The sequence below is a fragment of the Mycteria americana genome, chromosome 3 (genome assembly GCF_035582795.1).
Source record: "Mycteria americana isolate JAX WOST 10 ecotype Jacksonville Zoo and Gardens chromosome 3, USCA_MyAme_1.0, whole genome shotgun sequence".
In the NCBI taxonomy this organism is placed as follows: Eukaryota; Metazoa; Chordata; class Aves; order Ciconiiformes; family Ciconiidae; genus Mycteria; species Mycteria americana.
Window position 1 is genome coordinate 23,125,905 of NC_134367.1, and position 25,819 is coordinate 23,151,723.

The following is a 25,819-nucleotide window of genomic DNA, read 5'->3' on the forward strand; positions in this document are numbered from 1 at the left end:
AGGGTGCCTTCTCAGCTAGCCAATAAAAGTTCCTTTTATTATGCTGCCAGTATTTGTGCAATGCCTCTAACATTCCTACAGTTCATCACTAAAATCTACTTGATAAATTTTTCCTGAAGAGATGCAATTACATTATCAGACTATAGATCAGAAACTTAAACTTTAACAAGTGCATACAAACAAACCCCCCCTCAAAACTCCCCTTTCCATCCTCCTAGTCTGATTCCACCCAGAAGTAATTGACATGGGGTGCAAAATTGTTGCTTCCCTTTATGTTTGTAATTTGACATTATTCTTTCCAGTTTAGAGTGAAAAACATATTGCTTCCCCATTTCTAGAACCGGAGTATCTCCATATCATTCCAATAGTGAGATACTCGGAACTTTGTCAAACCTTTAGCACAACTTGAGTAAGATACTCAGCTAGAAGTCAATTACACTGCTCTTCTGGAGTAGTGACAGGGTTACAACATCACATTACCTGATACAGTATATCCTCTGCATTGGATTTCTGCTATGCTTTAATCTGAACCTTTTCAAAAGCTGGAAACTCATTAAGTAATGTAACTTTTCCCCCCCTCACAAAGACTTTGTTTCTGGTGTCTCTCATCTAACTTATGCTTGTTGTCAAAGGGGTGTTCAGGCTTCCTATGCTTAAGCTGCAGAAATTGCCTCTACCAATACTTAGGGAAGCCAAGTCATATCTGATTTTTCCCAAGATAGCTACTACACCATAGAAAGTTTTCTGACACTAAAGGAATGTTCTATTTTTATATTCAGAGCCCGATGACATGTCCCATGCAGAATTTTGTTTAAACGAGAAAATGTAAAAACTGTTTCTTCATTTTACTTGTACAGAACAAAAGGGAGCTTGCTTGTAGGCTCCTGTTACAAGATTGTTCCCTACATTATTAAGCCAACTGCTTAAAGTGAAGATGCTGGATTTAGATGCAAGGAACACAGGTCTGAGAAAAAATTTTCAATTTGTTTAAGCAGTAACAGTTTCCTTAACTTTAATTAATTAACAAATGCAAGTCTGGTGAAAAAAAAAAATCTCATTGCAAATGCAAACGTTTTGCTGGAGTCAAAGACTCCAGGCCTTTTCTTTTTCACCTTGAGAACACACAAATTTTTACAGCTGATTAGACAATGTAGGGTGGCTAAGTAGGTATCATAAATTTAAAAATATCTGTGTGCTTCTGTAATAATTATATATCTTAAATGATTGTTGCTGTTCCTATCTGTACAAACTACCCCAGTGCTTTTACAGTATGCTACCATTACTATCATGGCTGTATCACAAGCTACTCATGAAGCACATGAAAAATTATTGCATAGGTATCAACCTAAATATTTTCTGTGGGGATACAGGAGATCAAAATTGCTTTCTTGGAAAGTAAGATTTTTTTTTTTAAATAAAAACTCCTGGATGGCTGTTTACTTTAGGAAAAAGTGCTTTAAAAAAAACCCCAAACCCTATGTACTATGTTTTATACAGGTCCTAAAGATACAGGGGTTTATGCCCAGCTCAGCTCTGTTTCAATTCTTTCCAAAGGACAACGAAGAGAGATGCAAAATGAACCATGAGAAAGTGGGTCATTTTCTTATACACTGATGAACAGCAAAGAGAAAGCAGGACAGAAACTCAACAAAATTAACTTATTTTAACTTATATAAATTTTAATTTATAATCAAAATTAACTACAAGAAATCTGTAGTAAAGTTACAAGCTACCTGCACACCTCATTACCAAAACCAAGTTTCTTAAGGTTTCACTGGAATGCTGAATTTGAAATCACCACAAGCAATCATTGTTATACTCCCCTCCTGTGCTTTCATAAAAGCTATCTTTAGTCAAGCCGGCCAAGAGGCCACACAGTACAGGTTTCTGTCTTCTCAAAGAATTGGCAGTTTGATTTTGGGAGTCAGTTCCTGTGTTCACAGGACGTTTTTCATTCTGGAATACCAAAGAGTTCACAAAAATCTTGCAGCAAGTGACAAGACCAACAAACGGCAGCAATGGCTTTAGGTTCTCTGGAGATAAGGACCAGAGCACTGACCTCTGTGAAAGCAGGACTGGGAATGGCAGCCATCTGGATGGAGATAGCAGGTGCCTGGCTCTGTGGTGTTGGCTACTTCTCTGGCTGAGCAACATCAAGGGAGACTGCAGCCTAAATTTTACTACTCACTCATCCTCCGAAGCAGATACACACTAACCAGGACTTCACACAAGATTCACTTCTGCCATTACCTTATACTGTAGCAGGTAGAGAGAACTTCCACTGCACTAACAAGTACAGTGACACAAAAAGCTGGCAGAAGTTCACCAGAAAATAGACTGCAAACAGCTCAAAATAATTCAGGGCTTTCCATTTACTTGGCTTTTAAAATGAGCATTTCACTGCAAGCAAGTTTAAGTGTACAGAATTACTGCCATTAAAAGAGAAGGTATAAAAAAAGGGAAATATAAAAAGCTTGTGAATACATTTAAACTAATGGATATATAATACACAATGAAAGTTTATACAGCTTGTAATATAACTGCTAGAGGCATTTCACTTTAATACATGTATTTAACCAGTATTTAATAAAACAAAAATGCCAGAGTTAGAGTGAAAAGGAAAAGCACTGTAGATGATCACTACAGAACACACTCAAGTAATTTAACCATTGCATTTTTACTTATTTTTCTGCATATATGCAAAAGTTACCACTCTACCGATAAAGCTTTTGCTGAAGTTCTCTATGCATATATATATATGGCTTTGCAATAAACAAAGTGTGATGTTTATTTTCAAATGCAAATATTTCTGATTATTAGCTGAGGCTATATACACCATTATGATTGGATGCTATATACCATTACATTTCTAAATATATGTCAAAGAAAATACTGTAACAGATTTTTTTTCCTTGGGACAAATAATTTCTGAGATTACTTAAACATACATCTAAATTCCATGCAATCCCTAAAATATCTTACAATCTGCTTGAAATTAGAAACACAGATACATACACGTGTGTGATACGTATAAAGTCAGGAAACACTGCACATTGTATATGACAATGTTTCATTCTTCCTTGATATATTCTTCTCTTTCAGAGGAAAAAAAAAAAATCTCCATCCAAAGCTGTATAATACTTCACATTAGAGAGTCCACCCATCGATAGTATATTCAAGATTATGGCACCAAAGTTCAGCCGAGCAGCATTTCAAAACTGACTACAAGCGCTTACTTCACCAGGCACCTGTATGCCTTAAAACAGTCATAGACAAATGTAGTTAAAGAATCACTGAAGAGCAGAAAAACCAAAAGGGGCATCAGTAAATGTGTGTGTGGGGAAAAAAAAAGCCCAAGAGACAGTGAGTTAGTAATAGAGGTAAATGTGAGATTCCCATTGGCAAGTGCTACAAAGGAGATGCCAAGAAAATTTGGCATTTTTTGCAGGAGGAAAAAAGCTGGCAAAAAAGGACAAGATTAAACCTGGATCCTGAGATGAAAGCGGAAGAGCTGTATCACTGTTTTATTACTTTAAGTCTTCCCGTTTATCCTAAGTCTATGTATTTCCATTTCTCAAGAAGCTGTAACAAGCACAAATTAACATTTCTCTCCTCTACAGTGTTCACCTATATACCAAATAAAGAAGTACTGAACAAAGGATCAATCAATTCTTTTCTCTGGCAGAAGAACAGGAAGGATGGACACTATGTTCTTTTCAGTAAAAATGCTACAGTTCAGCTAAGGTGTTTAAGTGAGATGTGTAAGCTACCATAATATTCGCTCCCCTTTCTGTGGTCACATAAAAAGAGACAGGCTCCTCCAAAGGGTAAGTCTGATGCTAGCTACACTTTATTATCATCGCTTGTTATAACATCACTAGATGCCTCACTCTTCTAATTATATGAGCAGTTTAGTAGGGTATTCTCATATGCTTCAGTGAAGAGGTGGAATAAAATCAGGTCCTTGCACAAATCTGTCCTATTGCAGCAGTTAGGGTATGAAGTGTTATAGACCTGCAGACCAGCCCTGGTGCCTGCAGCAGTTGCTGCCTCTCTGTGCTGATCTATCAACACTGTCTCAATTTCAATCACGTTCCTCTATGCATATTTTTGCTCATGTCTTTATATGTTTGGGCTTCCACAGTAGAATCTTTACTATTTTACTTAGCTTGTGATATGAAAAGTGCATTGATCTGAGCACTCAGTAAAGTCAAGTTATTAAGAGTCATTCCCCAGAGAAAGGTACATACTTAATTCAGCTATCTTGTCTTTAAACCCAACACGATTATTTAAAACAGCACCCAAAGATGTTTGAGCTTACTGTGTCAGCATCAGTATAGATGATGGACAGAGATATAAAGAAGCAACGGAATAGCTAAGACTGAAAACAGACAAATAATGGACTTAAAAGTTAATGGAAAACTAACCTAAATTTGTTAGTTAAGTATAAAAGAACTAAGGCTTTTTCGTATATTGAACAAAGGTTGCAAAAGAATAGGTGCTACACTTAAGCACTAAGAACTACTAGAGACGTCTTCACTTTATTTGCTGCTTCCTCTAGAATGCTAGCTGAGTAACTACAGATGTAATTCCTGTATTTAATGGTAGTCACTTTTCATAGGTTTCACAGCAAATCATTTTCCTGTCAACTGAACAGTTGCATGCCTTTGTCATTTTTGGAAATCATATCTTACACTTCATTTTATAATCAGGATAACAAAGCATTCTATTAAAAAAAAAAAAGACATATGTAATAAAGAGCTTCTAACTCCTCATCTTTAGAGACAGAATGACCAAAAAATTAGACCGAGTTGTTTATTTGTCCAGATTGAGAAAAGATGATATGTTAAGAGTTGAGTGCATACTAAAAATGTAAACAGAATGGAATGGTCTGTGAACACACTGCAAACCTAAGGTACTTTCTCATCTGGATGGCTAAGTTGGATTTAAGACAGAAGCATGAAAGGAATTGAGCTCATCATGCATTAAGGATGCATCTTTTTTATTAAATGTTTGTTAGGTTCTCTTTAAGGTGTTGCAACCATTATAGTTCCATTATAATTAAGATTTTTGCATCTAGTTAGTCTATTATTCAAGCTATCAAAAGAAAGTTTATCTAATATAATATCGGGCATTGTGACAGTGCAATTTCTATTTCCCAGTGAAAAGCAAAGCAACAAAATAAATTTATTTTTGTGGTTAGCTGTGCAAGAATGCCGATATCCAGTTCAGTGTTACACTCACACCTTGGTTCTGGTTCCAAAAATTCCACCACCACATCACTTGCCGAGGTTAATGGACTACACAAATTTGAATTAGCAGAATCTGTTTCTAGCAGTCAGGACTTTAGGTCACATGGCATTTTTCATCCTGTTCTACACACCTTAAAGTTGGACTTACCAGTTAATTAGGCTTATGTTGCATTCTCTCAATGTTCCTAACATTTATGAATCCAGCTTTTAAATAATCCATTGTAAAAAAGCAACTTAAGAAACTTTTCATTCATGGTTATTAAATTAGATTGGTGAAAAATTGGTATCATCAGCCTAACAAAGCAAAAATAGTTCTGTAAAACTGGTTCCGAGTTCTCTCCTACTCCCTTCAGCAGCAAGATGCAGAGAGATAATTTGTAGGCTGAGATACATGGATGTCCTTGCCAAATATCATCAGCCCATCCAGAAATAAATAGCTCTGAGAAAGTAAGGTAACTCAATTCTTACGGAAAAGTACAGAAGCAGGCAGAACAGGTATGAATTCACACAAAACTTCACCTGTCATTAGACCAGCTAGGCAAAGACTGGAGGCTCAAGACTATTGTTTAAAATGTCTGCATCAAGAAAAGGAGGAAAGTGTCAGATGGTGGCAGTGTCCCACAGGTCAGTGAAGGCCATGTTCCCCACTACAACCATACAGAGCTAGGTGTTCAGCTACTGTAAACTAGCAGATTCATTCACATCAGTACAGCTGTGCTGGTTATATCAGCTGAGAGTCTGAGAACACTCAGATTTCATGCAGAGGAGTTTGCGAGGTGGAGCATCATCAGCTGGATACAAATCATCTAGTACTGTGAACCAGAGATGCAGCTGTTGAAGTGATTTGCTCTTTATCAGGAGAGAGTGCATATATGCCCTAATGCCTACTTGTGCAGTTGCATACTGCCAAAGCAGCCGGGAAATGAAAATAATGGTACACAGATGCAGTAAAGGAATAACAACTTTGGTAGCAGTAAGAAAAACTGCAGTAGCTTTGGTCAGCCAGAACATGCTGTTCAAAGCAACTGGGGATCCTTGGAATGCACTTAGATTGCTTGTAGTGCATTTTGGCTAGATTACAGCAATAAATTTGTGTGCGCTGGTTTTTCTATCTTTTGCTCTGTCAACATAACTTCCATCTTTTTCAGCCCTCCACAGATCGCTGGGAAGAGAGAGGATGAGTGAGACTAATACATAGCATGTGCAATGCAAATCCTGTAATACTGAGCAATCATGATTCTACAGTGAAGTAAGGGACTTTCTTTCTCTCCATTAGTCTAGTATACAGAAGGCTCTGACAGAGTTCAAATTACTAAGAGGGCATACTCCAATCATGAACCAATTTCCACTTGCAGGGATAAAATGGAAGGAAGATAGCATGAAACTAACAAACAAAATTATTTAACAAAAGTATTGGGAACGGGAGATGGATGGAGGACGATTTTCAAAGCTTTCTTGGCACAGGTTACAGTTGTACAGAGGGTTGTTCAGTACTTCAGTACTTGTAAATTTTGCAGAGGCCAGTAACCAAAGGCAAAGGATATGGGATCAAGAAATTTCCCAAGTGGAGACTGAATGGAGACAGTCTACAGGAAGCTATATCAACATGTGGCTGTAAGCCTACAAACTGCCATAAATTAAAACAGCTGCTATAACAGAATAACAATAAAAAGAAATCATTGGGTAGGCCCAATTCTGACTTCCAACATGAGACAGCAGCATTTTCTGTATGTTATACAAAACACTTACATAAAACTGTTTAAGAAAAAAAAAAAGACATGGTTACTACTACTCACACATTCTTTTTCCTGCTGTCTTCGTTTTCCTTGTCCACTCAGCCATACTGATTTTAAGCCCCTTCGTGTTAGAAACGAGCTTTCTACTCTGTTTTTACAGCATCCTGAGTATTTAAACAGCAGGATAGTATGTAACAATAGAAATTCTGCAAACAGCTTTCCTCTTCCCCTGCTCCCTATTTTTTTTTTTAATGTGAGAATTGAAAATACTGCACTGAAACAAGTTTCATTAGAGAGAAAGAGCAACATGAGCCCTAACAGTGAGAGGATGAGCCAGGGTCACGTTCTCATGCTTAGTATTCACGAGTGTGTTGTCTGCCAGTGGATATTTGGGTCTTGACATGTAAGACAGCAAAATGTTGCTATGGTTCAATACTAACAGGTTCATAGGCAATAGCAGAGCAGCAGAGGTTATAATTTTACATGCAACCAACTATACAACTGATAGCCAAAATGAAAACATCATGTCTATTAATAGTGATCAGAAACCTCTCCAAGATCTACAAAACAATCGAATCTCCTGCTTTTACAGGTGATGAACCGAGGTACAGAATGATGAAGCACTTGAGCAGCCAGAGACCAAGCTGTAAATTTACCAACATGCTTTTCCCCTTAATCCAGCACCCTATTGACTTTACCCTGCTGCTCCATGATGATTTAAGTACAAAAGCTTAGGTCTTGATTATGTTTTCATTAAAGGAGGTGAAGTAGTCAAGCAGTGTCAGATTTCCAGAGTGTTGGGTGTCTGCAGAAGTGAGGCAGCAATTAACACCAGTGCTGGCTTTTTGCTGGGATCTAAGGTGGTTGTTGGTGCTGTTCTCTATTTCTTTTCCTTTCCAATCAGTTGCCTACTGTCACTATGACGACGGGAAGCCTGCAACACAGCTGCAAGGAGGGAGAAAGGGGGAGCACGCTCCAGCTGAGAGAGGAGAAGTGTGTCAGTGGGTGGGGGGCAAGAATAGAAAAATGATATGAGAAGCTAAAGGGACACAGTCAGGAAAGTCAGGGAAGAAGAGAAAACAGGCGGCCACAGTGCCTCTTCATTCTGTGAGGCTCATCTATATTAGAGGGGATGCTCAACCAAAATGTTTGTCATCACTAATTTAAAATAAAACAAAAAGCAAGAAAAAAATGCCAGAGATAAAGGCCCTCATTCCCTCTCCTCCTACTTCATATATGGCCACCTGACTAGCAGAACCTACCTTAATCGAATTATTCAGACTTACAGACATGTAAACAAGAGGAGATTCAGTCTGAGACACTGACTGTATCACGGAGGAATAAGAAACAAAGAAAAGATGAAGGACAAGAACCACCACAGAAAGTGAAGCTAACGGCCAGAGTAAATGTGTCTCGTTAAAAATGCACTTGTTGGTGAGTTCTTACTCTGCTTAAGCACACATTTGCCCTCTGGGTTCCAACCGAGTGTTCTCTTTACTTTGTTAAAATGTAAAGGCATAAACCAGGATTAGGGGTACATTTTTTTCTGCACTACTGAAACACAAAGAATGAGATCTCATTTCAAAGGTACATTTTTGTTATTCAAGTATTGAAGGCTTTCTCAAAAGCATGCAGAAAGTTAACTAATACTTATAGCATCTATAAGTGTACCTATTTACAGTTATAGAAATATAAATCAAAGATCTTTAATAAACCATTAACATGCAGCCATGGCTAAAGTAAAGCATTACCAGTTTTATCACATTACTATAAACTTTATTTTTTCCTTAATACATTTTCAGCATTTACAGCCTTTCCTAACACCACACACAAATTTGGACTAAAAATCTGGGGCAGCATTCTGTGCCATTCCACTTCCAAAGATATTTTCCAGAGTTCTTTGGGGTTTTTTTGTGTGTGGTGTTTTTTTTATTTTTTAATTTTTTTTTAAATGGGGTGTCTACCAATGTCTTAATGTTAGATACTATCACACGAGAACTCCTGAAGACTTCAGTGACATTAAACAACTCCTCATCCGTACCATGATGCCTGAGTTCTGTAATAGTCCCATATGCTTGTGGATATATTGGCATTTAGAAGCTGTAAATAGTTACAGACAGTGGTAGTTAGAAATGACTGGTTTCTACATTGTATATAAACCTAAACTAGTGATTCATCCTTACAGTTTAAATTGATAGCCCAATCCTGTGTTTAAAAACCCTCAGTGGGCAGCAGCAAATTTCTTGTTGAATTTCACATTCACCTTCAGGAGGTTCAGACTTGTCTGTTGTGAAATCAAGAGAGGCGATTACTTGATTCTAGCTGGCTGCTTGACAGATCACTGAAATTGCTTATAATACTACTACAGGATACCGGTAGTCTGGAGACATTTTCTGTAAGTGACTGCCCAAGCTACACCTACCTCAAATGTTTATAATTTGTATCACATGTAGTACACTAAAAGATTTCCAAAAAGAAGCGATCACAGTAGTCATCTAGCTTTTGCAGGATGGTACATCAGCAAGCATCTCCTTTTAAGCATACATTTAATTGCTTAGAAGTCAATACAATAAGAGTTAAACATATGACTAGAATTCTGGACGACTCTTAAATCAGGTATCACTTTAAAAACGAAACCTTCTTCTGTTCAGCCAGAACAGGATTTAAAAATTTTCCAAAGCAATATTAAATTAGAGAAGTTGATTTAGGTCTTTAACCTTGCAGTTTAATTCCAGTGACTTAAGTCAACTGATAACAGTGTCAGTGTAAATACGAGCACTACTGGATCTAGATTTTTTTTTTTTTAAATTAAGCCTGAGATAAAGTATTTAATCATTTCTTATCTGAACTCTGAAAATAAAAATACTTATTTAATCTTATTCAATTTCAGGAAGAAACCTGTGGTGATTTTATCTATTAGGAATGTCATTGCATCTATCAACAAATACAAGGTCTGCAGAAAGGATATTCAAGGAGAAAACATCTGAAGTACAGACTTCTTCAGCTATAGCTGTCCAACACCTCTACTTGTTTGTGGTATCTTTCGCTGTAAGTGGTTCCAAAATGTCAACTACACTTAAGATGAAGAACAAACTGGCTGTAGAGGAGAAAGTTGCTCAACCTCACAGGCATCTCCCCTTCCAAGTTATTGATTAATCTATAAACACCGGCAACATTATGAAAAGGCCTATATTAACAGCCTTAACAGAGGTGTCATTGTTGCTACAGCTTGCTTTCCGAGGATGATGTACATGTGAGAATGCCTGAAGCTGTTGGGAGCTCAGGAAAATCTGCCATTCACAAACTGGGAGTCATACATTAATTTCTTCAAGGACGGAGCTAAATTACATAATGGTGTCACCTATAATTTTACTATGCACAAAGGTACTGTTTTAATAATAAACTGTGACATCCAAACTGGCAGAGAATTAAAACCAGAACTCTCAAAATTAACTAGGGGATTTCATTAATAGAAATTAAAAAAGACTTAGCCTGACCATTAGAAATACAAAAGAGCCAGAACCACCATATAATCACTGCTTCTTCCTTGCTGAATTATTGAAAGCCACTTTTTGAAGCAATAACTCTTTTACAAATAAGTTTTCAACCTGCAAATCCATACTATCCTTTCTAGAAGGGGAAAGACCCATGCTAACAAGTCTGAGGAAACGAGGAGAGAGAAACAAACCTTACAGCAATAGTTTTAGAAGTAGCTGAATGCGGGATAAGAAATCTCTTTTTTTCAGCAAGTTGTAAGAAAAATCTGCACATCTGCATATCAGTCATACTCACTTATTAATGCTATCATTTGAAATAAGACTTTGTGCATCTGTGTTGCAAAACACCGACTATAACACTAAGTTAAGAGCTGTACTTTAGTATCTCATTGTTTGGAGATGATTATTTAGCATCTTTCATTATTTGGGCGTACTTAATGAAGTCCTAAATTAGATATGATTTTTATCAGTAAGCATTCTTTAATAGGTTTGTTGTTCAATTTTTTTTTTAATGGAATAAAACTGGATGGAAAGAATTGTATTACTTTTTGTTTGCAAATGCAGAATCCTCACCCCCAAATCACCACAGTTCCCTCAATTTGTCTTGTTAAAAGCTTTAAATATTCAGAATACAAGAAGTTGCCACAAGACTCAGGACAGTCACTCTAGGAACAGCTGACAGAACATACTACAAGACAACCTGATTCACAGGGTTTTTTTTTTCATAGCTCTTTCTTTCAGACACCAGATTCAGAAAAGCAATTGTACGTGTGTTATATTAATATATAGGGAAAATAAAAATACTTACAGCTTTGGATACCCTTTTCTTGCAACACCTACAGCCTATGAACTCATAGCACTGAGATTCTGAGATATGGTTTGAGACAAAAAAAAAAAAAGACAACTATCAATTTAAAAAAGTCCAGTTCTGCAGGGACTGGCAGGAAGCTTGCAGCTACTTGGCTTTTTCATCAGTGATTAACATTAAAATTACTGTTGATATAAAAAAAGCAATGAGAACAGGTCACCTAGTTCCAAAAACAAACCAAAAACCCAGACCCTAAAAGACACAAATTTTAAACATGGTCAAATGCAGCTGTTTATCAGAAAACATTTTCCAAGAGACTGACTTTTGGCAATGGCCAAGGTATCAATGTATCAAATAACAGGAGTTTTTGGTGGGATGCTGTGGCAGAAAAACATTGATGCAATTTTTTGACATACAAAAAAACCCAGAGTAGTGGGTAGAAATACAAAGAGTATTTTATTTCAACACATGGCCTTGTTGAAACCACAAATACTACCTGCAGTACTGGAGTTTATATTCTTAAAAGGATGCTGTGAAAAGGGAGATACATAAAAGAGCTACAAAAGTGACTTGAGGATTGACGTAAATATCTTAGAGCAATACGCAAGTGAATCTGTTTATCAAAAAAGACTGATGGTGACTTGATTACTGTGCTTCTTTGCTGGAAGAAAATATTGCTTAATAAAGGCTCCTTATTCAAATGGAGGAAGGCAGAAAAAAAGCAATTTTCAAATTGTCTTTTTTTTTTTTTTTTAATAGAGTGAGGCCAATTAACTATTAGAACAAATTACCAGAAAGTAGTGGAGCCTCTGTGACATCTTTGAAATGTGCATGGTATTTTTTTTTTTTCCAAACACAACTGCTGACCTCAATATGGGGTAAGACCTCTCTAACATGTACAGATTAAATTACATGGTCTAATGATCCCTCTGGTTTGAAGGCTACAAAGAGATTCATAATGCTCAAGTTTCACAACTGGTGCTACCTACGAGTGAAAAAGGTTTTCTGCCGGCCTTAGCTGCTTAAAACATATTGTTCCCTTGGTGTGCTGAGTATATCAGTTCTGTAATGTGTCACATTCCCAACCACCTGCCAAGAATGTAAGTAGTCACACGTGATTCATACTAGCATCTCCTTAACAACAAACACACGCTTAAGCATTATTAAGTCTTCCTAAAATGGCTGCCTTAAACCTTAAGTGAATCAAGACACTACGGACAGATAAGAAACTACCTGATTATGCCTTTACCAAATTTATCTTTTACTTATCAGTAAGTCCAAACATTTTTGCTAGCAGAACCAAACTCAAGAAATGCACTAGTTTTTAGGAGATCTGCTAAGGACCCCTCCCCAATGTCATTATCTTCACTGATAACTAGTAATTGCCAGGGATGCATCTCATTTGAGTAACTTGGTTTACTTATATGTAAATGAGAGAGATCTCTAAATTTACTCCCTCAGCTTGAACCACTTGCTGCAACGGTAGTGATTTTTTCAGTATTGCCTTTTCTGACAGAAACAAATAAAAACCCCAAAAGTCCAAAGGCCAGTTACATGAACAACTAACTTTTATACATCTATCATGTACAATTGCACTGCCTCAGGCCAACAAGCAAATTTAACTAGGTGAGGAAGTGTCACACAGAAGTAGCACCCTCCACATTATTTCAGACTTGCCAGCTGCCAAAAGGTAGAAAAAAAATGGGTTGCTTGCTTCTATTTCCCCATCTTGACTTCTTCTCAGCATGGGAATGAAGCATCCAGGCTGAACTCTTCCTCCTAGCTAAAACTCCGTCTCATGACATACCCATTAGGAGGTAGGATAAAGCACAGTTAGGTCTTGCTCCTTTTGTCTACATAAAGGGTTTCACCAAAACTGGGTAGGTTGTCATCAAGATAGTAACAACAGGTTATTATCAGATCAATACCACATTGCAGTTCAAAAATATGAAAGAAAAATGAGTCAGACTTGACAAGAACAAAAAGAATGGGTTATGAAATTAAAAATAAAAAAATACTCCAGGAACACTTTTCTTTGAATTCTCTTTATCTGTTCTTCCAGGTGCCCTCAACTGCTGCATATTCCTGAACTCCTACGTGTACAGTCTTTTTATTTTCCTCAGTCTCTGGGTCAGGAATGTGCTCTGCCATGACTCTAAGAAACACCAAATACCACTTTGGGACTCTACATAAAAACATGGATTTCATATTAAAGCACTTCAGAGAAATTATAATCCAGCACGCTGGTTTGTGCACAAAAAATTTTTTTATGTTATATTATATTATCATATCTTGAATTAGAGTATCCAAGAAGAAACACTGCCGGAGAAATAAAATCAAACAGTTTATTTTTTAGAAGGAATAAGGTTACATTTTTAGCATTCATATTTTAATGCAAGATACAGTATTTCCTATTGTTTCACCTGTCTGAAAATAAGAACTCCTCCACAATTTAACTTCATCTTATGAAGCTAAAAACCAAAACAAATCAAAACTAAGCTACTGCTTCCTAGGAACACATAATTAAAGTTTCCTGGATCCTCTTTTCATATAGAATACCCTTTTAAACATGATGGTGTATCTCTCAAGTGACTACTCCTGAAGAAATATTTCTCAATAAATAAATAATAAAAATACATTAATTTTGGTCTCTGATTTAAGAGCTTTAAGCTATGAGGATATTGAGTTTACGACCAGAATAAGATGGATGATAAGTTATCTGTAGCTTGAACATTACACATTTTTAATGCCCTTGCCAAAAGTATAAAGTCTATTGCTAAAAGAAAGTTAACAATGCATTAACATGTACCAAAGTCAATATGAAAATCATGTGAAAAAGAAAATAAATTCTCTGCATTATTCCTCCCTTGACTAATTCCTGTTACTCAATTTGGTCAACAGAAGGCTGACATGATCACACCACCATAGTGACTCAATTCCTCCAAAACAGTCAAGGGAGTTTTTAAAAATTAGATACCTAAGTCTAATTTATTATTCTGAGAATGTTGGATAAATTTAATTTTCATTATTTTCTTGAAAGGCAAGGCAGTCTTAGATTTTTCTTCCCATTACTACAGGTTCATCAATCACCTGCTCACATGAAGAAAACAAACCTGAAACAGCAGCTTTATTCGCCCCACCTCTGGGAAACGTATAAGAGAATTACACAAGGAAGCCAAAATACTTCACAAAACTTTAAATCCCAGTGCCATTAGTAATTTATGCTTCCTCACAAGGTGACTGCATAACGTTAAGGGCATAACTGGTCACAACTTATTTGACAGAACAGAGAAAAGTATTTAAAGTATTTGAAAATTATTTGAAGTGCTAAAAACAACATGCAGAGACAGATGGAGAAAGACATACTGAAATATTCACACAGACCTGCTTTTTTTTTTTCTTGTTCAGAAGCTAGTCTGGACAAGATTAATTTCATTCTCACAGTATCAACCATAATGTAACTACTAGTTTAAAGAAGAATAACGGACAAACCCAAATATATTTTAGAGCTGACAAGAAATTATTTTAATTTATAATTGTAATTAACTTCAACTTTTAAGTAACTTCTCAAAAATAGCTGATGTCTAAATTCATATTCTAGTGACTGAGTATTTCATTCTTCCACAGATGAATTTAACGCAATGAAATATCAGCCATGGCATATCTATTCTTCTTGATAATCTTGTTATATTAATTCAGATAGGCATGGATTTGGTTTTCTTAATTTATTGAAAAGATATAGTTATATATCAGTGTGATTTGCTAAATTACAACTGAAAAATTTTAATCCCCAAATATGGTCAGATTATTTTCATGAGACAGATTTGATAAACAGTGAAATTATTTTCTGAGTCAGGTTTCTGTTTGTTTGAATTTCCACAGAATTTATTTCCCTTACTTCTAGGTCCAAAGGCTAGAAACGCCTAGCAAGGCAGCCTTTTGTTACCCAGCATATACACAACATGCTCCATTTTTTAGGAAACATAGCAGAACATAGCCTGTTGCCCTTCAAAATATATCATATAGATAGTATCAGGAGTAAAACATTGCAAACACTAGATCTGCACTTCTGCCTCATGGAGCTGGTTTTTTGGGAATACCTGAGGCACTTCTAAACAAAACAGATTTATTTTATATATATAGAATGTTCATACATACAGACATGCATGCTCCCTCTTTTTTCTTCAGTGTCAAAGGCTCTCATTGGAGCTCTCCTTTGTCCTTTCAAGAAAAGATCTAAATAAGGGATATACAACTAAATCTAGGTGAGCAAACTAAGTAATCCATGGTGTGATTGTCTAAACTGTTCCTTTTGTATTTTATGAGCACTGCCTGAAATCACAGCCTTCATCCTGCAATAGATTTTATGTATATGCTTAAATTAAATATATAAAAGACATACACATGAGTAAAGTTAACCATGTCCCTCAACCTTGCAGGATTAGCGCAGATCTCTAATTCTGCAATCCATATTTAGACAGAACAAATAATAAGGGCCTTAAGGTGCAGCAAGAAAGACATAGCATTAAAGTGTAGTGAAACACTAGAGTAAATTAAAAAGGGCATGTAAGAAAAATCTCCCTATGGGGAGGCTTTTAAGAACAGATTAGGCAAATACCTGGCAAGAATGACACTTACAGTCAAACCTACCTTGCTAAAAGAACGTAGATTAAAAACCTCCAAAGATCACTTAAAACTTAATTTTTCTTGATTCTGTAAAGTATAAAGTCAAGTAACACACCAATCCAAAAATAAGACTCCCAGAATTCCAGATGCATTTGGTAACTGTTAAAAAAGTGGCTGAAGTCCAAAACCTACTCTTCCTGAACATTGAGACTGGGATCAGTTAAAAGAGATCACCATCCAAACAGTCAATACTGTCACTAAGCAACACCAGAACACTACTTATTGCTATCATGGTTGAGTACGTTTGTTTCGAAATACTAGAGGAAAAGATTAAATCTAAAAAATGAGCAAGTAAAGCCATTGTTCAATAATCTATCCATTGTAAAACCAGACAAATATTTATATGACCCTAAAAAGGGACAATGTAACACAATCCTAAATTCTATTCTACTTTACTGCTATGCAATACATCAACATCTAGTATGCACCACATATTGATTTATTCATAGATTTTAAACAGAAGCTGAGTAAATTTGCCACAAAAGTTCTGGGCTGATACCTTAATATGGATATATCTCAGTTGCACTAGTGTTCAGAGGCCTGCATTCTAGTGTTGTATTTAGAAGTCCCTTAAGTCCCTGTATGAAAGTAAATGTTATAAGTCTATTTACCTACAAAGTATTATGAGACTCCATTTAGTATTATTAGAAGGGGAGCATCCCTCTAATATCTGAAAGGAGATCACAAAGAATAAACAGAGATTATATGGCATGGAGGGAGAGAAAGAGTACTTCAATATCAGAATAAGCAGCTTGAATCTGACATGCTGGGAAACAGAAAACCAATGAACTGTCCAAAGTGAACTGTATAACTAAACAAATTTAAAGATCGTCTAGAAACAGAGCCTGGATTCTGAACATGAATCCTATCTAACATAAAGAGAAAAGCACAACCTGGAAGCTGTGCATTAGAACACTTTCCTATCCATAATCCCAACAGTATCAAGACCTACTGTTACATTACTCTCATAAAGTTACTTCTTCCCCAATCCAAAGAACGTCTTTAAACCATTTCACACCAAGAACGAACATTCTTGATGTGCCACTAGTCATGCTGTACTTTGTCTCCTGGGCTACTTTGGTAAGTTTTACTTGTATTCAGATTCTCAGTGAAGCTCAGAGTAGAGTGCAGACCCAATTTCCAAGCCAAAAATTCACCCCTGTGGGTACTGTTTTCAAAAGCAAGGAACATTGGCCTTTCTATATCTGCAGGTTGTATCTCAGGTTTTCCTTACATTTAGGCAGTCTCCAGGCTGAAATAGATATAGTAGTTTAATAAACACTGCTTCTCAAGTGTTTTACTTCAGCAGGCTCACCTGGATATTTTCTTTGCTGTAGACTGCCCCTAGCAGCAAATGACAGTGACACACAATTTTGGACAAACATACATCCACAGGAACATAGCAATTGAAAAAACTAAATGAATTTGTTTTATGTAAGTTTAGGACTTCTAAGACAGACAGAATCAATTTAATTCTGACAACGTCATTCAAAAAACCATGTTTTTAACTGAGGTCAACTTAGAGCCCACTTTTTTTACAGATACTGTGTAAAGGTACAGATACCTTTTACAGATACAAGACCTCTTGTATCCTTTGACAACACTAAGTATTGGTTCTGAAGTTACCTGGTCACAGTTTCTCATCAGAATGCCTCTCAATGCTAAAGGATTGGTATCTCCCCCCATCAACTCCAATCAGGTGAATGTCTGTTATAATTGGGAGAGGTAAATTTGAAATGTCATTAAGTCTTTGCCCAACTCCTCAGAACATCAGGCGTAAGACTCATCAAAACAGCTTTATCTAACATTTACTCTTAAAAATATATGACTGTAAGCAGGCATAATATGAATATACATGTGGCACTTGAGTGGGAGGAGCTGAAGACTATCTTCAGTTACACTTTACATAACTTCAATGAGATCAGTGGCACTGTATGGCTGTAACCAAATGTTGAATCTGGTATTCAAACTCTAACAATGGAAATGAACCTACAGAGATGTACAGCCTCATTTTGCTTATGTTGCAAAACAGTGACACCCACTGGCAACAACAGTTTAAATACTTAATTGTTGCAATTTGGATCTACTTGCCAAGAAGTTTCTCTTGAGAAAAATTCATCATAGTAACAACCAGACTGACTTACCTGTTGAGTCAGCACCACTGTCTGAGTTTTCAGAAACTGAAATACTAATAGCATCTGGAGTAACTGCAACATAACCCTCCGGAGGAAGACTCACTGTGTACATTCTCCTTGGAGACAGAATTGTATTGTCATTACCTACAAAAGAGAAAAAACAAAGTGTCTGGCTATTGATCTCAGTATAGATTTTCTCAAACGTTGTCCTAACTACAGCAATGATAGTAAGCGGTCTTGAAAATCCTTATAGAGAAAAAGGAAATGAGAGAAAGTCAGGTACGGAACACTGAAATTATCCTATGACCAACAAAATTGCACCGAATTCTGTAGCAGCTACCAATAAACAAACACTCCACAGGTTAGTTCTTTCCACCAGAAACACTTTTGGATTTGTTCACCAGACAAGAAGTAACTCTGTAGGAATGACAGAGACACATCTCTGCTCCAGTTACATGAAACCAGTCCAAACAGCAGACTATTTTTTTTGTTCAGTAGTGACAACAGTAGAGATCAACCACAGGGAGCCAAAAGCCCTTCCAGAAGGCCGGGATGTTCAGGGTGTCTTGAGATGCTGCAACACAATTTTAGATGGTTCATTGCGTTCTTTTTACAGTCAGCCAACTCCATAAGCCCACACAGACACAGCACTAGCCTTCTCTTCTTGGGGGCAATTTGCCCCTTTAAAACATAGACAGAACTGTTAAATTAATATACAGTAAATACATCTTTGGCAGGTGGACATGATTAACCTCCTTACACCACAAACTTGCTAGAAGATCCCAGATGATCCAGGTCTATTACCAAGCTGCAGCTATGCTTGGACTAATACCTAAACGTTTAAAATGCAGTTGTGTCTGACAGAAATAATTATTGTTAGAGATCTATGTTTCTAACATGTAATTTAACTATACATGTTGTATGCAAATATGTAATTTAACTATACACTGACATTTCTCAGATAACACACTTCAAAGAGTTCAGTATGACTGATCATCTTAGATATCTATGATAAAGTACATTTCAAAACATTCAAGGCACTTTTGAAAGCTACATCACAGTTGTTTTCATCATCAGGATGTAATACTTTTGTTTTGAGAACACATTAGAAAATTATTGTTTTTTCTTGAACAAGCCAGAAAATTTCAAACTGATATTGATGATGCTTACTTTAAAGGGCAATAAAGGAAAAGAAATAAATAATACAGAAAGATGAAGAGCAATTACATGATTTGGGAAAAGATCCACTAAAAATTAATTTGGAATAATTCTTCAACAGATCCTTTCTATGAAGATGATGCCAAATCACCGAAGTGGCAGTATGTGCATTGATTCTCCCCCCTCCCCCAGTTAATTAATGATGAAGTGTTAATTGGTGATAGTTTTAAGTGTATAAGCGTTTCTTGAGTTACTCCCTTCTGGACAACTTCAAGTTTCCACTTTTTCCCCTTTATATTTAGGTTTTGTAGAACAAAGATGACCACGAAAACATTAAACTCAATTTCACAGAATCGTATAGGTTGGAAAAGACCTTTAAGATCATCGAGGCCAACCGTAAACCTAACACTACCAAGACCACCACTATACCATGTCCCTAAGCACCTCATCCAAACGTCCTTTAAATACCTCCAGGGATGGTGACTCGACCACTTCCCTGGGCAGCCTGTTCCAATGCTTAATAACCCTGTCAGTGAAGAAATTGTTCCTAATATCCAGTCTAAACCTCCCCTGGTGCAACTTGAGGCCATTTCCTCTCATCCTATCACTTGTTACCTGGGAGAAGAGACCGACCCCCACCTCTCTACAACCTCCTTTCAGGTAGTTGTAGAGAGCAATAAGGTCTCCCCTCAGCCTCCTTTTCTCCAGGCTAAACAACCCCAGTTCTCTCAGCCACTCTTCATAAGACTTCTGCTCCAGACCCTTCACCAGCTTCGTTGCCCTTCTCTGGACACGCTCCAGCACCTCAACGTCTCTCTTGTAGTGGGGGGCCCAAAACTGAACACAGTATTCGAGGTGTGGCCTCACCAGTGCCGAGTATAGGGGCATGATCACTTCCCTAGTCCTGCTGGCCACACTGTTTCTGATACAAGCCAGGATGCCATTGGCTTTCTTGGCCACCTGGGCACACTGCTGGCTCATATTCAGGCAGCTGTCAACCAACACCCCCAGGTCCTTCTCTGCCAGGCAGCTTTCCAGCCACTCTTCCCCAAGCCTGTAGCGTTGCATGGGGTTGCTGTGGCCCAAGTGCAGGACCTGGCACTTGGCCTTGTTAAACCTCATACAATTGACCTCGGCCCATCGATCCAGCCTGTCCAGGTCCCTCTGCAGAGCCTGCCTACCCTCCAGCAGATCAACACTCCCACACAACTTGGTGTCGTCTGCAAACTTACTGAGGGTGCACTCGATCCCTTCGTCCAGATCATTGATAAAGATATTAAACAAGACTGGCCCCAACACAGAGCCCTGGGGAACACCGCTTGTGACCAGCCACCAACTAGAGTAAACTTCATTCGCCACCACTCTTTGGGCCCGGCCATCCAGCCAGTTCTTTACCCAGCAAAGAGTACACCCGTCCAAGACACGAGCAGCCAGTTTCTCCAGGAGAATGCTGTGGGAAACCGTGTCAAAGGCTTTACTGAAATCCAGATAGACAACATCCACAGCCTTTCCCTCATCCACTAGGCAGGTCACCTTGTTGTAGAAGGAGATCAGGTTGGTCAAGCAGGACCTGCCTTTCCTGAACCCATGCTGGCTGGGCTTGATCCCTTGGTTATTCTCTACATGCCGTGTGATAGCACTCAGGATGATCTGCTCCATCAGCTTCCCCAGCACCGAGGTCAGGCTGACAGGCCTGTAGTTTCCCCGGTCCTCCTTCCAGCCCTTCTTGAAGATGGGTGTCACATTCACTAATCTCCAGTCAGCAGGGACCTCCCCAGTTGGCCAGGACTGCTGGTAAATGATGGAAAGGCGCTTGGTGAGCTCTTCTGCCAGCTCCTTCAGCACTCTCAGGTGGATCTCATCAGGCCCCATAGACTTGTGAGTGTCTAAGTGGTGCAGCGGGTCACTAACCATTTCCCCCTGGATTATGGGGGCTCCATTCTGGTCCCCATCCCTATCTTCCAAGTCCAGGGGCTGGGTACCCAGAGAACAATTGGCCCTGCTATTAAAGACTGAGGCAAAGAAGGCATTAAGTACCTCAGCCTTTTCCTCATCCCTGGTCACTGTGTTCCCTCCCCTGTCTACTAGGGGCTGGAGATTCTCCTTAGCTCTCCTTTTGCTGCTAATGTATTTGAAGAAGTGTTTTTTGTTGTCTTTTACAGCAGCAGCCAGACTGAGCTCTAGCTCAGCTTTGGCCCTTCTAATTTTCTCCCTGCACAGCCTTGCTACACCTTTGTAGTCCTCCTGAGTTGCCTGCCCCTTCTTCCAGTGGTCATAGACTCTCCTCTTTTTCCTGAGTTCGAGCCAGAGCTCTCTAGTCAGCCAGGCCGGTCTTCTTCCCTGCCGGCTCGGCTTTCGGCACCTGGGGACAGCCTGCTCTTGTGCCTTTAGGACTTCCTCCTTAAAGAAAGTCCAGCCTTGCTGGACTCCTTTGCCCATTAGGGCTGCCTCCCAGGGGACTCTCTCGACCAGTCTCCTAAACAGGCCAAAGTCCGCCCTCCGGAAGTCTAAGGTGGCAGTTTTGCTGACCCCCCTCACCGCTTCTCCACGTATCAAAAACTCTATCATTTCGTGATCACTCTGCCCAAGACGGCCTCCAACCATCACATCGCTCACAAGTCCTTCTCTGTTCGTGAACAAGAGGTCCAGCGGGGCACCTTCCCTCGTTGGCTCGCTCACCAGCTGTGTCAGGAAGTTATCTGCCACACACTCCAGGAACCTTCTAGACTGTTTCCTCTCTGCTGTATTGTATTTCCAGCAGACATCTGGTAAGTTGAAGTCCCCCACAAGAACAAGGGCTAGCGATTGTGAGGCTTCTCCCAGTTGCTTATAGAATAGTTCGTCTGTCTCCTCATCCTGGTTGGGTGGTCTGTAACAGACTCCCACCACAATATCTGCCTTGTTGGCCTTCCCCCTGATTCTCATCCATAGACACTCCACCCTATCGTCACCATCATTGACCTCTAAACTATCCAGACACTCCCTGACGTATAGGGCTACCCCACCACCTCTCCTGCCTCGCCTATCCCTCCTGAAGAGTTTATAGCCATCCATCGCTGCACTCCAGTTGTGCGAGTCATCCCACCATGTTTCCGTGATGGTTTGGAGATGATTTGCAGCAGTCCTGACTCAAACCCTTTAATCATAAAAGGAGTAGATGTGTTGGGATATTAACTTCCCCGGATAAAACAGGTACACATGACAGAATTTGGGGGACTATCTGTAACACCTATCTTCCAAAGAACAGTAAAAACTTTTACTATGCAAATGAGCAATGACACAAAACAATTTTTTAAAGTTTAAATAGGAGTCCTCAAATTACATATTTATTCACCCCATATGCATCTTCAAGTAGTTTACAAACCATAAATCAAGCATTAGTCTTTGCTAATCCTGTGCAAGTATGTCAAACCAAACTGTTAGCATATCATTAAAAAAGTATACACACAACTGTATAATCTCAGTGTATCAACAAGTTTCCCAGTCTCAAGCCATTATGTCTGGATTTTTCCAGCCTGGGGCCATAGCCTCCTTGGGCTAAGAAGAAATGGTTTGGTTATAGACATAAACATTGCTGCAAAGCAAATGACTAAGCTTATAAAAATGTGACATATAAAGGGTTTTTAACTAATGAAAGTAATCAGATACTGGAGATATTCAAGAATGCTCTTCTTTCTACTAGTTAAAAGTTATGAGTCCCATTTCTGAAGTTTTGTTTTATGGGGGGAAAAAAAGGCATCTAAAGGATGTTTACAAAGCAAAAAAAGAATAAGCATTAGTAAGGTAAACTAAGAATACAGAATAAATATGTTGAATCAAGTTGTCTCCTATTCGCGTTCTTCTCCACAACATTCGCCACACGAAGAGCTCCTTTGCATGTAAACCAACCTTGTGCACAGAGTAGGGAAGTGCATCTAAACTACGCCATTACCAAGGATACATCTGCAAGTATGTCAGTAGCTTGGCTAGCTATATTATCTCTTGCTATCCTACCACAAACAAGTATCAGACCTTTTAAGAAGGCACTGAGGGCAAAGCTTCCATCTCGCCTTAGCCATGTAAAATTGCCAACTGCCCAGTCTGTCATCATCTCAGGCAGACACGGTATATTTTGTTTGAAGGATATTTTTCAGTATCCTTAAACCCTCCCCTACCTGCAGCTCAGAATGGCGGTACATAACACTAGCGTGGCTTCCAGATCGCCTGAACACAAAGCATGCTTGGGCACACCTCAAATACAAACATGGCCAGAACACACGTTCGTATAATCTTGGTCCTCTGCTTGCTGGTAAGAGTAATTAAACCCTGGGCAGAGACTGAATCATGTCTAGTTTCTGTGGTGGGTTGACCCTGGCTAGCAGCCAAACTGCCCCCAGACACTCACTCACTGCCCCTCAGCAGGGCGAGGGTGGGGGAAAGATGGGAAGAACAGGAATATGAGACAGCTCGTGGGTCAAAGACACTTACCAACTACTGCTGTGGGCAAAACAGACTCAACTTGGGAAAATTAACTTAATTCACTGCCAGTTACTTGAAATATTTATTTACTGACTCAGGTATTGGGAAACAGAAACAAAATAAAAAGAAGCAAATGTTATAAAACACTTAGGAAAAACACCTTTCCTCCCCAGCTCATATTCACTTCAAACTTCCCTCCTCCCCACTTACTATTGCCACAGGTTACACTCAGTCCCTTCAGTAAGGCAACGAGCAGTGCAAGGTGGTGGGTGTTTACAGTCCGTATATAATGGTTTCTCTCTGCTGCTCCTTCCTTCTCACTCTTCCCCTGCGCCAGTGGGGGTTCTCCGTGGGCTGCAGTCCTTCAGGAACATTTGCTCAACCACAGAGCACCTCCTCCTCCTCCGACCCTGGTGTTCCCACTGTCATCTGTCACTCCTTTTAGCTCCCTCCTCTCTCAGGAGTGTTTTCTCCTTTCTTAAACACGTTTTCCCAGAGGCAGCACCACCGTGGCTGCGGGGCTCAGCCGTGCCCTGCGGTGGGTCGGCTGGAGCCGGCTGGAACCGGCTGTGTCCGGCACGGGGCAGCCCCGGCCTCTCCTCACAGAGGCCGCCCTGCAGCCCCGCTGCCAGCGCCTGGGTGCCTGCACCTGGTACAGATTCACAATCTTAGACAGAAATTTTATCTTTCCCATGAAGTGCTTCCCTGTAACTCAGAAAGCCTTGGTAACCTACTGCCGTGTTCCCATAGGGCAGGACTCAAAGCAAATAGAAGATCCAAGTCCAGAGGTCAGCTAGAACATCTTGCAGCCTTCCCCCAAAAAACATCGTTAGCCCAATCTGACCAAGACTCTGATGTTTTCCACAAAATTATCCCTTGGAAACACCTGGCTATCCCTTCTCCAAATGGAAGAAAAGAGTTCATCCCCAAAAAGAGGTCCTTACAGAAAAGCACAGGAAGAGAGGGACTGATGCTGGATCAAATCCAAGGTCCGATTAATTCAGTGTCACACCTGCTACAAAACTCATTATTCTTAGTAAGCACTTACTGCGTGGTGTTATAGTAGATATGATCTGGACAAAAGTAAGGCTTGAAGAAGGTCTGTTATCTCCTTTAAAGAGTTTGTATTAAAGTGCATTTTTACTTATTATGTAAGCTAGAATATGACCATGTTCTAGCTATTCCTCATTTTTATTTCATGTAAGTGAGACTGCGACTAGAACCCGAAAACTATGACAATCCCCAATGCATATATATAACTCCTCTTTATCTCTACACAATATAGATGCACTATCACCTTCCCCTTCATTGACTAGCAAGGCAAGCATCTTTAAAGACAGTGCACATGCAAATTCTGGGCAAGAGAGTTTTGTCTCCTCCAAGAAACCTTCATAAATTGAAGTGTAGGTTCAGGTTGTATCAGTGACTAACTGTAGAACATACACACCTTGAGGGTCCTCCTGAGCTGTGGTACTGAAAAACAGGTACTTTTCCAGTTGATCAATGTGAAGACATCAAATTGTCCTTCATCAGCATGAACATTATAAAACAAATCTGGTAATCGTAAATACCCTCCCACCCCCCAATATAGACACATTTTTGTTCAGATGATATCCAACTTCCTGAACATCAAGCTATAGTTACTTTAGTCTGTCGTGGTAAGGTACGTGAGAGTAACTTCAGGGACACGAGGTGTTACATGGTGTACAATCACCCTCCGTTCACAGGTTGACTTTCACAGGATTGTTTTCCAGTCTCAAGTCAACACACACACTAGAGTGCTTTCCACAAAGGCAGAACCTTTTAGCTCAAGTAGTCTTCTGTGCAATCGGAAAGTACAAACCTTTACCCTGGAGTGCTGCATAATTTCTCCTGCTCGATCTCAGTCTTCAGCAGGATTCTCTCCCTCAATACTAGATAAGTCACATTGGGTAGAGAGAAAAATGATTATGATAACAAGCAACCTAGCAAAGAATGGGTAGTCACTTACTGCTGGTCATTTGTTTTACTCAAACGATAACCATCACACAATAATGGAAATGTTGTGCTACTTTGCTGGGTGATTGGAGTAGTTGATGAATTATTTCTG

At 39.0% G+C, this 25,819-nt stretch overlaps 1 protein-coding gene across 2 annotated transcripts in view; it reads right to left on the reverse strand.

Moving 5' to 3' along the window:
• ERICH1 (glutamate rich 1) overlaps nucleotides 1–25,819 on the reverse strand; it is a 103,673-nt gene that overhangs the window by 47,227 nt on the left and 30,627 nt on the right. For both annotated transcript variants that reach the window (XM_075498033.1, XM_075498034.1), the window contains exon 3: nucleotides 18,124–18,258. In XM_075498033.1, coding sequence (XP_075354148.1) covers nucleotides 18,124–18,258 — 135 coding nt within the window. The remainder of the gene's footprint in view (nucleotides 1–18,123; nucleotides 18,259–25,819) is intronic.